This window comes from Mytilus californianus, unplaced genomic scaffold (genome assembly GCF_021869535.1).
Source record: "Mytilus californianus isolate M0D057914Y unplaced genomic scaffold, xbMytCali1.0.p SCAF_4, whole genome shotgun sequence".
Taxonomy (NCBI): domain Eukaryota; kingdom Metazoa; phylum Mollusca; class Bivalvia; order Mytilida; family Mytilidae; genus Mytilus; species Mytilus californianus.
In genome coordinates, this window is record NW_026262690.1 from 34243565 (window position 1) to 34260308 (window position 16744).

A 16744-nucleotide genomic window follows, 5' to 3' on the forward strand; every position below is an offset into this window, starting at 1 on the left:
CCCCTTTATTAAGAAAATCATGATAGAAAACACAAGCCCTGGGATATCGTATCAACTGGGAGACAAATACTCCATATACAGGCGCTGCTGGAATGTTGCTACATAGAAATGGACAGTTCACAATTGGAAAGCTATGACATGCCCCCAGCCTGTCCATGTGAGCCCGACATTCGTATTGAAAATTTATATTTAGCGACAAATCTAAATATATATCAAAAGATTAGTCAAAAATATTTACAAAATGAGTTTAATAATTTAGGGACAGTGAATTCGTATTGACACCTGGTGAAATCTTTATGTATCAAATTCAAACATTAGACATTAAGGGATGTACAAATATGTAGAAACGTTTAACAGTCTACATTCCAGTCAAGGGATTGAGGTAAATTTTTAACTATAATTAATACTCATAAAAATAATTAATTAAATAATTATTTAACTTATATATTTGCTTACATTTTTTCAACGAAAATCGTTGAATGTATATATTCAATCGAAAACTTTTGTCAAAATTATCTTTAAAAACTTCTTTCTCTACACCGGGCACATGATTTTTAAAAAAATCAAAATCAATGTGTAGTTGCCAGATGAATTTCCATTATGTAAAATAATTATAAGGTCGCCTATTTCTTTTTTGGGGTATACTTAATTAGAGCGTCATAATAAGTATAGCGTCGTCGCGTCGTAAAGCCATAAAACGTCGTTTATGACGTTTTTCACCACCAAAATGTTAATAGATTGATTAACACATCAAATACTAAATCTAATTTATACCCAAAAAATCAATTTTAAGGAAAATCTATGTTTTTGATTTGGATATTATATGATTTTATCACTTTTAAAAAACGTGTTTTGCGCTTTTTTCTTGCTTTCAATACTCAAATACATCTATTTTTAAAGAATTCGTGCAACACTATGTCAGAATTAAAAGATTCAAATGCATTATTATTTTCAATTTTTAGTTCAGGTTTATCATACCGCAGTTGAATACAATATCTTATAAAAATCTGTGGCATGACCCATTTACTGTACCTTCTCCTTAAGAGCTGAACTGAATTTAGTAAAATGAAATAAACACTTAATAAATTTCATGAGACCGAAGCGCTTATCTGGTTTTACCTTCATCAGGAACTCTCAAAACCACAAATTCGAGAAGCATGAATTAAATGCATTCTATCCCTGTTTATTTCTTTTTTTTAAATATTTTATGAGAGTTATCCATACCACGTTTGATAAGTGCATACTACTTAAAAATCCTTTTATGTCATATATTAGTCAGACACAAGCAGACGTTACAAATTACAGACAAAAATAAAACTTTGAGATGTAAATTAAGTGCTAACAACAGGATAAATTCTACCTAATTCTTCCATTATTTTACAAGGGCATTTGCTTTTATCACGTTAGATACACAATTTGTGGTAATCAACCGAGAAATTTTACTTGACGGACAAGAAATAACCTTAACCGTGTTGACTGTATTAACAAGGGAATGCACACCATCAATTTCAGCCTATTATAGACTTCAATTGTCTAAGTCTCATCAATTCACTTCTTAATTAATTCGATTATCTTGCGCTTTGAATATGCCCTAAGAATACCCATTATATAAGCATTGAAGTCTCATAGTAATTTAAGAAACGTTTGAGACACTGTTAACCAATTATGGCAGATTCCGTTGAGGATAAAGATCGAGCATTCCTTTCTTAAGACTGCCAAGGAAATTATTGAGTATCAACCTGCGAACGGGGGTCACATGCATTCTAATTCAAGTCTTCACAATGACTGACAAGCGGTTTTAGATCTTCCTTGATTTTCTGTCTTCCATCAATCCACAGGGTACTAGTAAAGAAGACCTTGTTCATCTTTACAGGTTATTGTAGTAATTGCTTTTTTTATTTGATTATATACACTTTTATTTCGATAAATGACATAATATTTTACGACTGGTTTTGTGAAAAAAAAGACGTAAAATATTTGTAGATTTAAATTCAAGAATATGAACATAACTGTCTATCCTATCAATAAAAGAAAATGTGGGGTAAACGTCAATGAGATAGTCAATCACAACAATAAAACATAAAAAGTGATATAGGGGTCAAGATACGAACTTCAATGATAGATTAGTTGTTAAGTTCTAAATCGACTTTATGGAAATAATATACATTGTAAATAGATTAGTTTATCACAAATACTGGTCTATTACAAACATTTTACAAATTAATTAGATATATATACATATATAATTAAAAATTTTAAAAGGTCCATTTTGTAACATCTTGTGTTCCGTTTATTTTGCAATCGCCAATGGCAGTCAGCAGGGTTTAAGAACATCCGTTGTTCGACCTGCTAGTCAAATGCGTTTTGTTAAAATATACTTTTTCACCTTTTTGGTCTTTTGGAAAATGTTGTTTGTGCTGTATTTAGACCCCTCTATCAAAAAATTTGTTTTGCATGCACAGTATAAAAATTGCGGTTTTTTATCCAACGTTATCATAGGTTTGAACGTTGTTTTCAATTTAGACTTGTATATATATATATATAAATTGCCTAACAATGTAATTTTAACACACTATTGAGTATGTAAATATTAGAATGTTTAAAATATTTTCAACGCGATAAAAAATGAAATAAATAAACGCAATATTTCGCTAGACAAACTAGCTTCATCAAGCGTGCATCTATCCAGGTGAAATCGGATGTAGACAAGAAACTTTTGCAGCTCATTGTACATAAATTTAGCTGTCTTGTAAAGAATTCAAAATTTGGATGAAGTTCAAGATTATTAACAAAATTGGTGGTTGAAGTTTGCAACGTCCATTGGCCAATATCACAGGATAAAAAGGACGATGCTGTGTACTAACTTATTCTTTATCTTTTCTCGTCTTTTTCATTAAGACCATCAGGTTCTAAAGTGTGGAGCTGGTGGATCCAAAAGTTTTTTCTTCTCCTTCTCGTCGTGGTGTCCCACTCGGTGTTGACTTCTATGATTTGGAAAGTAACTTTATCAAAAGGATGTTTCTTTGAGCGAAGATGTCTTGTGAGAGGACAGTTTTTTTATGGTTTTATACCATGCATGAACGATGGTTATTAAGCCGAATATTAAATTTATCCATTGCTTCTCCCACATACTGAATGCCACAAGTGTTACATGTTAGTACATAAATTGAGTTCTCCGTTTTACAGCTGGAATTTGAGTAGATGGTATAACTTTGTTTTGTAAAGGAGCTGATGAAAGAACTGCTTGTATACACTATAGTTGACACTATAGATTGTGAACTTATAAATGTTCCGTGGGTTGCAGGCTTGTTTTTGTACAATAAACTTGATTTGATATGGTTCTAAATCGCCGGAGTCTAGAAAGTTGTAAATGAATATAATAGAGACTACCAAGGCTCTGCCAACAACATATACACTCTAAATATATACAAAGTAAAACGAATGAAAACCATTTTCAAAGTTCCTGGCTATCATAATTACATTTTTTTTTTTTCAAATTGTTTGGCCGTTTATGCAACTTTCAGGAATCGTGCAATTTTTGTATTCTATTTCTAAACAATATGTCGAATTGTGTTTAAAAATTCCCTGGATGTCTCGGATAAGCTGTTATACTTTTAGAGCAAGCTAGCTTGCCTCAAAATGATTTCTGTTCTCTTTATTAAACATTTCCCCAATTTTTATGAAACAAAAATCCACTTTTATTATAAAAACGTTACTGGATAAATCTCAGTTACACTATTCCTTTTTGTTAATTAAACTTTATTTGAATTGCAAAGAAACGATAATGATCACTTTTTAAGTATGATATACTTATGTTTTATTTCCGCAATTAAGGTTTATTAAACACATTTGTTTTTTATTCATATGATTATTTACAAGTTATGGCTAATCTATTTTATTTTAAAACCTCGATAAACAATTTAAAACGAAACCTGCAATGTACATAACACATATTCTGTCTCCAAAATCCAACACGTCAAATAATGTTATAACATGTTGATGAAAACTTAATGATGTTGTACAGATCGTAATTATCCAATTGTTACTATTTTAAACGATTGCACAGGCCGCTCACAAAAATTAATTGTTTGAAATAAAAACAAAGAATGGAATATTTTGCTCTATAAAATTAAATTATGAGGTCAAATAATGTTGCTATCAACCAAAGAAATGTGTCGAAAATATTGACAATTAAATATTAAAAAGAAGATTTTGACTTAACGTCAATGAGACACCAATCAAAAGACACAGAATAAACAAATGAAATTAAGTGGTTAGTATGGAAAGAAATCTCCAACAAGATAAGTCCCTATACAGAATGCCAACGACCCCTTTTTAAAACAAGTTTACTTTTTTGTAATGTTTGGACAAAAAATATTTTTAAAACAAGTTTACTTTTTTGTAATGTTTGGACATTTTTTTTAAATTTTCAGCTCATTAAAGATCATTTAAAGGCAATTTATGATTTCTTTATAATAACAATGAAACAAATTTTGGCAAACATTTCAAATGTCAACTGCCTCTCATTCTGATTTATTGAATGTTCTTTTTTAAATATTTAAGAAGTCCACTGATCGAGATTGAAAGGACGAGTGTTAAGATAAAAATAAGCCACGTCTCCACGTGCATGTCACAAGTCAGGAACCTCGTATATAAGCGATGAATGAATGCTATATCTATAAATGTATATAGATTTTGTCTTATTTGTAGAATCTGGTGTTGATGACATGTTTTTGGTAGTTTCTGTTTTATTCATTCACAACATTTTTATACTCTGGAAATTTCAGAGCTTGTCATATTGTACAGACATTTGTTTGTTGTTGAATACTGCATCTTGATATCTATATGTTGTTGGTTATTTGTGTTTGGTTGCTGTCTTAATGACATATACACCACATCTAGTTCTATTCATGGGTAAAATCAACAACTGACTTAATATGATTTTCTAAATTTTTTTTGTTTGCAACTGGTAATCGAAGGTATAAAAGGAATTTATTATATATATTCCATGTTATTTGATCGTGTAATTTAAAATGATTTGAATTGCATTTGATCCAAGTTGAATAAACAAGTACAAACAAACTTTTTCAGATGAATTAAAAGAGACCACGTGATGCAAATGTATGAACAGTATAAACTTTAGATTTTCACTCAAGTATGTACCTCAATAAATTTTGTTCTGAATTAGTCCATATTTTGATAAAAGGGACTTTTTTTGGGGAAAACTAATGACAATACTTGAAAAAAAAGACTTATTCGGTTATTATATTCAAGATGCAATGAAACGTACAACAGACGTTTATCTATCAATATATTGTTTTTGTAGTACTTGAAGAGAATAATACATTGTATAACCCCCTTACATTATTCTTTCCAAGCTAGTCTTTTCCTTGAAACACTCATATCTCAATGAAGCGATCTGTTTTATATGAAATAAGACGTTATTGGAAAAATTAATTAAATTCATCTATGAATACGATTCACTTAAATTTAACAGAAATTTAATTTTCTGCCTTTTGTACTAATCCATAATATCATTAGACAACAAATTTCATTTAGTTATAAACTTAAATTGAATTTTACCATTTGTATAAAGAATTCATTTCTCCTCGTCGGTATGGTATTAGAATACTAATTATCAGTTTCTTATACTTATGTCCACTACTGAACTAATCTAAATGCATGCTAATAAGATTTTTTTACTTAATGGGTAAACGTCTAACAATTTAGAGAAAAAAAACGGCAAAGAATCTTCACATTAAGAGGTATTGGCGGTAGCATCATCAAATTTCCTGATCACTTAATGAACAAAGAGATTTTTAAATGTGTCCATGTCTCCAAGAAAATTAAAATACAAACATAGTAACAAGACCCATTAAAGTAATGACCGATAAAAACATTTGTCTAAATCTTCATTATTCTGTTTGTCGCCATGTATTGTATTCATAGCATGAAACCTTTCAGAATATGTTAACTAATAATTTTGTATATATGTAAAAAATGAACATCAACATTTATACTTTCACATAACATAACAACATTTCATGTAAGTTATCTTATTTTTTCATTTAGTCTGAGTGACAATATTAGATTAACTGAACAACAGAAGAGGCATTTAGTTGGAAACCGAATTATAAAAAAAGTATCATTCTATGATCTTCTATAACATAGTTGTGTATATCCACGTATATCTTTGAATGAATAGTTTTTCCTACAGATACATTAGACTGTTATTACCGCTTCAAATTGATTTATTGCTTCCACCTTTTTTATATAAATTTCCAGTTTGTAATTTTTATAAATTAAACTAATACCGAGGATTCAACTCCTTCATAGGCAGGGTTGACATAAGGAGTAGCCATTATTTGATGTAACTTTCCAGTTATATCTATACGTTACAGTTCACATTGGAATTCAGTATGATCTACAATATACTTCTAGTACAAATGTGAACACTACCAGTAGAAATTTGAATACGGATTTATACTTATTCAAGTCCAGTACAAATTAGAATACTGCTAGTAGAAATTGTGATATCTAGATTAGTACTAAAAAGTTCATGGATTTTTCTAGACGAATACAAAGACACGATACATAATGTCAATATTTTGATTTACTTCATAATGAAATAATTTAAAATAAAAATTGCCTAAATCAATTGAAAAAAATGAAACTTTGACGATGATTGTCAGTTTGTATCTGTCTACAACTGTGCAAGAAATGTAATACAATTTGTTGTAAATTTTGTAAAGCCAAATTCTTTGCTTACAAACGCCATCAACAAAATATTAGCAAAAACTCATCATTGATACCAACTTATAACTTTGTACTCCACTGTTATAAAGTAATTTCAAGAAAATTAAAATAACCCTTTATGAATTTGGTGCTTCCGAGGCGCTTTTTCCGGATTTAACTTTACCAATCCAAAAATTTAAAAGTCGAATGAAATGGTGTTTAATAACTTTATTTTGTGAGAAGGAATATGACCAAAAGAGACATAAAAATAATCGTAGTCCAAAAAAAAATCGTTTAAGATCAACTTTGAGGGAGTTGGAACCTTAGTTTCTTAATAATTTCTAATTCCATCAATGGCTATTTTTTAAGGTCCTTTTTTAGATCTTCAACTGTTTCGGTTCTTATACATTCTTGACTTTCAAATATTTGGCTTTGAGCTTTCCTGGTTAAGGTAAATCCAGAAATGCGCTTCGGACGCATGAAATTAACAATGTGTTGTTTTCATAATTTTTTAGAACAAATCAGGATCAGTACCATCTTGGATATCCAATTCTAACTAGTAGATATTGGAATTCTGATTTGTTTTGGATTTTAATAATGATAAATCAGTATTCAAATTTCTATTAGTAGACATTAAAATTCCGATATGAACAAAGAAAACACTCGATTCTACTGGGTGCCAATTTTTAATGTTACATAAATAACTTTCCTTCTTTGGGTGCTTCAGGAAGATTAACACCCCAAGAAAAGGTTAATTGAAACGGAAGTGAAACCAGTATGTTTGACCTCGATATACTACCACTGGTTTATACCACTGATGTATGGTGGAATGTAAGGTATAGATAAACTAACACTGGGTCAATACCCCTGCCGCATAGTGGACTGTTAGTTAGAGATATACTAAAACTAGGTCAATACTACAATACATGGTTAACTGTTAGTTACAGATATACTACCAATGGGTCAATACTACCGCTGCATGCTGAACTATTAGCTACAGATATACTAACACTTGGTCAATACCACTGCTGATGCAGATATACTTACACTTGGTCAATACCACTGCTGATGCAGATATACTAACACTTGGTCAATACCACTCCTGTTTTGTTGACTAAGATACAGATATACTAGCAATGTGTCAATACCACTGCTGTTTTATGGACTGTTAGATACAGATATACTAGCACTGGATCAATAACACTGCTGTATTGTGGACTATGAGTTACAGATATACTACCAAATGGTCATTACCACTGCTATATGGTTGACTGTAAGATACAGATATACTAGCACTGGGTAAATACCACTGCTGTAATGTGGACTGTAGATACAGATATACTAATACTCGGTCAATATCACTGCTGTATTGTTGACTGTTAGATACAGATATACTAGCACTGGGTCAATTACATTGATGTATGGTTGACTGTTGAATACAGATATACAAGCACTGGGTCAATACCACTGCTGCATGGTTGACGGAAAGGTATATTTATACCAACACTTGGTCAATACCACTGTTGGATGGTGAACTTTTAGCTACAGATATACTATCAGTGGCTCAATATCACATTTGCATGGTTAACTATTAGCTACAGATATACTAATACTTAGTCAATGCCACTGCTGATTCAGATATATTAGCACTTGGTCAATAACAGTGCTGTATTGTGGACTGTTAGATACAGATATACTAACACTTGGTCAATATCACTGTTGTATGGTAAACTGTCAGATACCCATATGTTAACATCGTTTTAATACCACTGCTGCATGAGGGACTGTAAAGTATAGATATACAATCACTTGATCAATACCACCTCTACATGGTTGACAGTTAGTTACAGATATACTACAAATTGGTCAATACCAAAAGAATAATGCTCTTTCAATCAAAGATAAATCTTAGTTTTTCGTTTGAGGTCCACTCTAAATAAATATTTCTCATTTAAAATATCCTTTTTTCGCGTTCCCAACCTTCCTTTGAAATTTTGAAAACGATTTAAAAAAAATAGCTGTATTTCATAAATCAAACAAGTTTAAATACCTATTGTTCTGTACAGTTCATATGTGCCAGATTCAAGATAGCAGTTACTCATTAGCAGCAACTAAGGGAGCATTCAAATACACGAGCAACCATTAGTAAGCAGCCACTAAGCGAGCAGCCCTTACGATAACAGTCATTTGCTAGCAGCCATTTTTCAGATGTGTTTAATATTACCAAAATCAAAAGAGATGGTTGTTTAAGAAAATTTCAACAATACTTGGTTATACATTTTGCAATTATTTTATTTAATACCTTTTTTTTAAGTTTTTCTGTGACAAAATTCGTTTTAAGTAATCAAGTACGAACCTTCAAACTTCATTTACAATCTATAATTTTAGGTCCGTGAACTTTCCTGTTAGTCGTGGAACACTACAGTTCGACATTTTGCCAGATGTTGAAGAATGATGTGACATCATATTAAAAGTCATCACAGCAGTTGCAAGATTAAGGAGGATGGCTTTATTCGATACAGGTACTTCTTTTTTTAAATATTGTAAGTATGATTAAGAGGTTAATTACCACGTCTTAAAACCAGTTGTTGATTGTACGTGCGTCAATGCACGAAGAGGATTTAGCTAGTACATAAAACCAAAATTACCAAAGACCATGTATCCACTTGTTGGTTAGGTTATCATGTAGTACTGTAATATACTGTTTGTTTCCTCATAGAAACCTCTGAAGATAGTACTGCCGTAAACATCTCGGGGGATAGGAAGTTTACACAATAGATCATCAATATGAGATTGTCTATAATACATGTGACTACATGGATTTAACAGTAAAAAGAAAATGAACACAATACAATACTGTAGAGCTCTTGATAAAGACATTTACTGAGTAAAAGATCTAATCATTACATAGAACAGGTGAACTTTGAAAGTCATAATATAGTAGAACTATTTTAAGTCGGAATTCGGTGATTTCTTTTATAAACCTAAAAGTGTAACAAACGTACCTTTAGTTTTATGATTATAGAAAATACAATGTAGAATAGTTGTTTGTACTAACTTGGACTCTTGCTTCTGATAATCCTAGTCTTTGACTCAGTTCTTCTCTCATAAAGGCATCAGGGTAATGGGTCTCATCAAATAATCTTTCTAGTTCGTTTAACTGCTCCAGAGTGAAGTTCGTTCTACTTCGTCTCTGCTTCAGCTTTGGTTGATCATCTTCGTACAATGGTACTCTATCACATTCTGAAAATCAACAGGAAAACGTATTTCATATGAAGAATGTACGAAAAATAAATTATAAAAATGACATAATAATATTTGAAATGTAACACATAAACAATTTCAGCGTTTTAGACTGGATATGAACAAGAATCAGGCAGCAGTGTAATCCATTCACGTATCTCATATCAATAGAATTTTCAATCACTTACGAATAATATACTATTCTTTCTATTGTCACTTTATGGGAATGCATTTTGTTTGTCAATATATTCTCGATAAACTAGGTCAAATATATTCCATTCCATGTTAAAATGAGCATAGGAAATGACATGAAGGAGTAGATATTTTCTTTGATAACTTAAGATGTGTTTTGTTGTCGCTTGTTCTCCCCTTTTGTGAATACATATTGAACGGAGAGAAATGTTGGTTTAAACTGTTTTTAAAAGCCCACCAGATAAATAATTTGAAGAATGTTTCATGAAGATTTGTTCAATTAACTAAATAATGTATTTCAAAAGATTAAAATGTAAATTCACATACACAATAAGTTGTGCGAGTCTCTTAAAAGTATTTGTGCTATGCAGGGAACTGTTGTTAATTACGAAAATGGCACGTCTTATCATACTTATAATTGTCTAATGTTGCAAAGTTTGAATGGACCTAAGATTCTCCTTAAATTTAATAGAAAAATAGCATGAAATAATGCTAAAAAATATATACGATTTCAATTTCTTGTGAGATGAGCATATATGATGGTTTTTGCGTTTTGTTAATTTCTTAAAGTTACTTAAAAAAAAATAGAATATGTTCGCTCAATGTAAAGAAAAAAACAATCATTGCTTACTGTATCGTATTGACTTTTAGAACAAAATGGAAAAATTGGTGGACATTACAGTAATTATTTCATCAATTACTAAAATGCAACTGTCATTATATCAATGCTGACTTCCTCATCTTTATCCTTTTTTTTAACATCTGCCTCCTCTCATGGTTTTCAACATTGCAATTAGCAATTGACAAATCGAAGCAATAATTTTGAATATGTTTCAATTGATAACAATTATTCAGAAATAGATAAAACCAAAATTGATCTTTCTCTTACTTTTTGAAGATTTGGAAGTAAAATAAAGAACAAGCTTGATTATAATTACAACGACGAAAATCTTTCACATTGTATTTCCGAAGTTAATTGTAGATTTAAATGCGATTGGAGGAAAATCAGCGCTGATTACTCTAATCTTATCTTATTAAGACAAATTAGAGAGCAATGCTATCTATTTCGATAATTGACCACCGAAGAGAAAACGTCATGTGTCATTACTGTCATAAGATTCACTCGCCAGACAAAATCAGAGAGTGACAAATTATACGTTTCTTCATTAAACATTTCAAGTGAATTGCAATTCTCTCTGTGAAAAAGATGTTGAAATTAATTTAATCTGCTTCTCCTAAACACAGTCTATTATTATGGAATATACCTGTATCAAAGTCGTATAATTTGTGATCATTTCAGACAATTGCTTCAAATTCAAAACCCTAGAAATTCTTGCATGTTAAACGATGTAAAAACCAGTGGCATTATGAAGTGCATGTATGTCGGCGCACTGGGAATGGTACAATTAGGTGAAAGAGAGCGTTATTGAGCTGTGCAAGAATAAATATTTTTCAGCTGTAATAATAGGCTAGTTAAAATTTTCATTATTCAAACAATGAAGACTGTGGAAATTAAAAACTATCATTTTGATATGATCATTTGGGTCAAATTGTAGGATATGTGGCAAATAAGGACATCATCAACAAGCCAACAAATGACTTGTATAAGTCATAGGATAATCCCCAGACACGTTATAGTCATAAGACATTTCCGTTATCCTGGCTCGATACAAACTTGTAACAACATCTTGCCTTCGTTAAACTTCGACTAACTTCGGAAACTGTAACTAATAAGTCAATGCGCATTCCTATTTTGTGTGTTTGTTTGTGTGTGTGTAGCTTGGGAGAGAGATAATTCATTACTTAATAAATCAACTGATTCTTAAATTCTTGAGAAAAAAATGTTTCAGAAGGGAAGTTAAAAAATGATATGTCAACTGAAAATTGGTAAAAACTAACAACATTGCTTTTTAAACGAAATTTCTCGTTCCCGTATGTTATTGAAAAAACTATTTGTTTTTTATTAAAGTTGGAAAATTGTCCCAATAAAAAATCCATTCACTGAAGAAGACGAATAGTCGGTTCCTAAATAAAGTTGTTGCACTGTAAAATATATATATATATTCATAGAATTGATATGTTACATTATATTTACTAGCCTCCCCCCTCAACCATCAAGAGGAACCCAGGTGTATAGGAATTGGACCCTTTTTTTTGTTTGAGAATGTCTGTTTTATTGTGAGAGTGCTACGCTCATAGCATGAACAACTACCCCAACATCATTCGTTAAGAGTGTTCAGAATACATTTTCGGATCCTACCAACTTTCAGTTATAAACACAAAATGTATTTCAAATGACAGTCAAACTATGTTCCCCTTTTGTGTACCATCACATCACTTTACATTTCATGTTCATCATCTCGATGTGATACTGGATTGTAAAATACCAACTATTAATAAATAATTCAACTTAGTTCCAGCATAACCAGGGTATGAAGCAAAAGTAGAGATCCTTAACATTAGTAAGCTCAACTCTAAAAGAGAAGAATAATGACCGTATAGGTTTTATAATTTTGTCATCACGATGAAACCAATAACAAATATTGATTTGAGTTGATTTGCAAATATGCATTTATAGAAGTTTGTAATTAAATTCCGAAAAATATACTGATATATTGGTTTTGACTTTTAAGAAAAAATCATTACGTGCATTCTGGTTTCATCAATACAACAGTTCTCGTTTTTTTTTTTTGTGCGAGATCTTTTTGTCTCGTCGTATTTTGAACATGAAAGCTGCATCCCTAAGACTCAAAGATTGTCTCTAGCGGCAATGTATCCTCCGATAGGAACCGAATAAAAATTGTCTGCATATGACCTTCCATTATTGCCAAGATAAGTTAAAATCTACCAGGTAGCTTCCGAGCAAAGGAAGAAATATGTGATTTTCTATCGGATTTCAATAGGAACTATATACTACCGATTCCACATTTGTTTCCATGCGATTCACATTTAATGATTATTGTTTTAAAGGGTTTTTTTATCATCAACCACTGAGTTTCAAAACATTTTGCCATAAAGTATAAGTGGAAAATATTTTTAAAATCCTATCAGAATCAAATATCACATCTAGCGGTCATCTTTTTTTGTCCATATTTTAAAATCATTGGTAGAAGACATTCTATACATCATTCATGGTTAGTTATGTTTAAATGATTGCAGATTAGAAGAAGAAAAAAGGATTAAATTGAAACCTTGTGACACCAATGCCGACACGTTTGCCTCCTTATCAACATTTTTTCGATTTAAGATTTGTGCCTCTTGCAGCCGTGTTTTTCCATCCAATTCGGACCCAATAATCATCCAAATTATTAGGAGATATTCCATATGTATCATTCATTTGGTTAACATTGGATGCATGTTTTCAGAGAAGATAGGTATGTAAATGTTACAGACGTATGATGGCTGACGCCACTGGATAGCTCATCTGTCCCAATGGCAACTTGAGGTCAGCTAAAAAGGAGTTGGTAACCAAGAAGCAGTGTTTGGTCATTTAGTTTTACTGTCAAATATATTATAATCTGGCCATTCTTAGTGCGAAAAGTCAACTATCATGTCACAGTTATAATTGATACATAATCTTACATTTGAACGAAATAGGATAATTTTTACAGTTTGGATATTTTTATGTTTTAGCCTATTAGCAATTTTATCCGTTATCTGGTTTACACGCAAATTCTGACCATTCACTCCATTTGATTTTCTTGGAGGGGGCAGGATTCTGAAAATAAATATCCTGTTTTGGTAAGAGCTGAAACAAATGATTTAGCCAAAGACATGATAAAATTGAATAATCTGCAACACAAAATACTGAAATTAATTGTGAACAAAAGTAAAAACAAATGTTCGCGCGGCTTCGCCGTAGAAAAAGTAAGCATGCATAGCAACAGATGAAAATGATTAGCCAATCATGAAAAATCCTCCTTTCCCGACCCTTCCCAGAATATCAAATGGTCGTCCCCTAACTATTACATAAAAAAAAGTATGACATGTATTTCGAATTCAGTAAAATTTTGAAAAACTATAAAATAATATAACCAATTCGACTATGAAAGTTTTATCGCTGATTTTAATTTGTATAAAACTCTATTTTAAAAAAAGACACAGGAAATTGTATTTTAAAAATTTGAATTATGGGATAATACAATCGTCATGATTATAAATTGCAACATAAAAAATTAATGAATATAAACACCTGATGCTTGAAATATTGATACAAACATAACAATCTATCCATCCAAAGATTTCACGTATTATTATTATCATCAAATTACAACTATCATATGCACCAAAAGGGCAAAACAAAAATAGCCATTGTCAACTTTAGCTATAAAAAAGAACACATCAAAGATACAAGGCTTCTAATATAATACCCATGACGCGCGTTTCATCTACAACAATACTCATCAGTGTTACTCGTATCAAAACAGTTTGAAGGCCTGATTTATAACGAAGTTGAAAAGCACTGAAAATAAAAATTCCAACTAAGGTCGTCTATTCCTGTGGGTACTTATACCAAATATTTATACTAAGCAATTTATACCAGACCAGCAACTGAAACATTAAACTGCAACAAGAATATCTTGTAGCAAAAGGATATACATTATATTGACCAAAACAACTAACAACGCCGATAACTATAATATATAAATGGTTTGACATGAAAGCGATTGACATGTTTTGTCTTATAGGGGTTTCAGGGATCAATGAAGGTTGTTTACCCATAACATAAACATCTTTTCTTTTTATACATTTTTTTATCTTTTCAAAATAACTTATATATCATTCCATAGAACTTTAAGCCTGACAGCTGAATATGCATATATATATTCAGCTGTTAGTTATATATATATATACTGGTTATGGACGGTAGGGGTTTTGTTTTCAAATTTAAAGAAATTTAATCATGAAACTGATGAAATCGAAAGTTGGTATTCCTTTTCATCTAGGTCAACAACAACTATATCTTTACTTCATTTTTATTAGATATTTTAGAATATAAACTATAAATCGTAGTCGATAAAAATGTAAACTTCAATTCATGTTTTTTTGAAAATATTTTCAAGATTAATATTTGTCCAACATAATTCTATCATTGTTGCCTTGGCTCAACGTGAAGTTTCGATATTGTTAATTTGGTAAAATACCTTTACTGGACTTTGCTAGATAATAAGAACAATGTTGCTTTAGGTACCGACAATTTATCTTTTTGTGGTGGGCATGTTTTTGGAAAGAAATTGTTCTCATTGATTTTAAAGTTTTTGAATAACCAATTGTATCAGAAGGGAAGTGAAAATATATAGTTTGTTTCTATCAAAAAAAAATAAAATTGAAAAAAAAACAGTGATTATACGAAAATCTTGTTAATGTATGTTGTTGAAAAAGTAGTTGGTTTCTGAATAATTTGGAAAAAAACATGGCCCCCTGATGTTTTTCAATTGTAGATTTTTTTGGGATTAATTATTACACCCAATAATGTCAATAACAACAAATATTATAAAAATGGATCAATCTAAACATTACAAAAAGTTTTAAATTGGGAAATTTATAACTTTTTTTAAAAAGTTTTGTTTATAACTTAATGCAGAGTATATAAATATTTTGAACAAAGGAGTAGGTCAATTTTGTATTTACATCATTCACTGGGCCAACATCAGAATGTAGCTTAAACTTAAAGGAACTTTAATATTCTGCACAATTTATTTCAAACATTTTACAAGAATTTTACATATTTCTATGCATAGAATACCAATATTATTCAGCGCTGTTGTAGACAAATTTAGTACAATCTTGCAAATGTTAAATGTTTTTGAAAATTTTTGCATCCAAGGACATTTCATTTATAATGAATTAACTACATACGTAGATAAACACTCAAAATTGAAGTTTAGAGACATTTATATATATTATTTGGTCAATTTTAGAGAAATACGTTATAATATTAGTAGGAGACTAAAAGTACACACATGAAGATGTACTGAGAACTTCCGTAAAGTTTGAAAACTTTTCTAATATGGATCCAGTGCGAGATAAATTTAAGGGAAATCGGACTTACTTCGTTGATAGTAATTGTATTCAAATTGAAGTATTTAAAAATGTATTTTTCGCAAGAAATAAAAACATTACATATAGTGTAAACAGTTTTTTTTTAAAGTCTAGGCAAATTAGGTTATCTAGAATAATTTGAAACTAGTATGATTTTTTTCTCTCACTATAATCATCAAATAATTTGAACTTGTGTGTACAAGAAACAGAAACAATCCACCATTGTATTTCTTTTTTAAAAAATACGTAATTAAGCTATATGCTTATACTTTTATACTAAAACAACAATCTATAGACATATAAACTGATACATACCAGTATCGGATAATTCATTGGTCTCTATGTATTCTGTTTTCGTCACATCTTCTGGTGTTGTTATAATGTCTGGCTCTTCTTTCGATTTCAAACTTAAATCTGTTGGTTCATCAGGGATCGGTAATTCTTCCTTCATTTCTGTTTGTAGTTCTTTTTCTGAACTGCCCTTAGAGTCCGAATTGAATGATTTTGTCACAAATGCCGCTAATCCTTCCAT

General features: G+C 30.6%; 1 protein-coding gene across 1 annotated transcript in view; it reads right to left on the reverse strand.

Annotated features, from left to right (window-relative positions):
• LOC127736909 (short stature homeobox protein-like) overlaps window positions 1–16744 on the reverse strand; it is a 31065-nt gene extending 14321 nt beyond the window's left edge. The window contains exons 1-2 of the mRNA XM_052247474.1: window positions 16528–16744; window positions 9794–9978 (exon numbers count right to left, since the gene is read on the reverse strand). Of these exons, the coding sequence (XP_052103434.1) occupies window positions 9794–9978; window positions 16528–16744 (402 nt within the window). The remainder of the gene's footprint in view (window positions 1–9793; window positions 9979–16527) is intronic.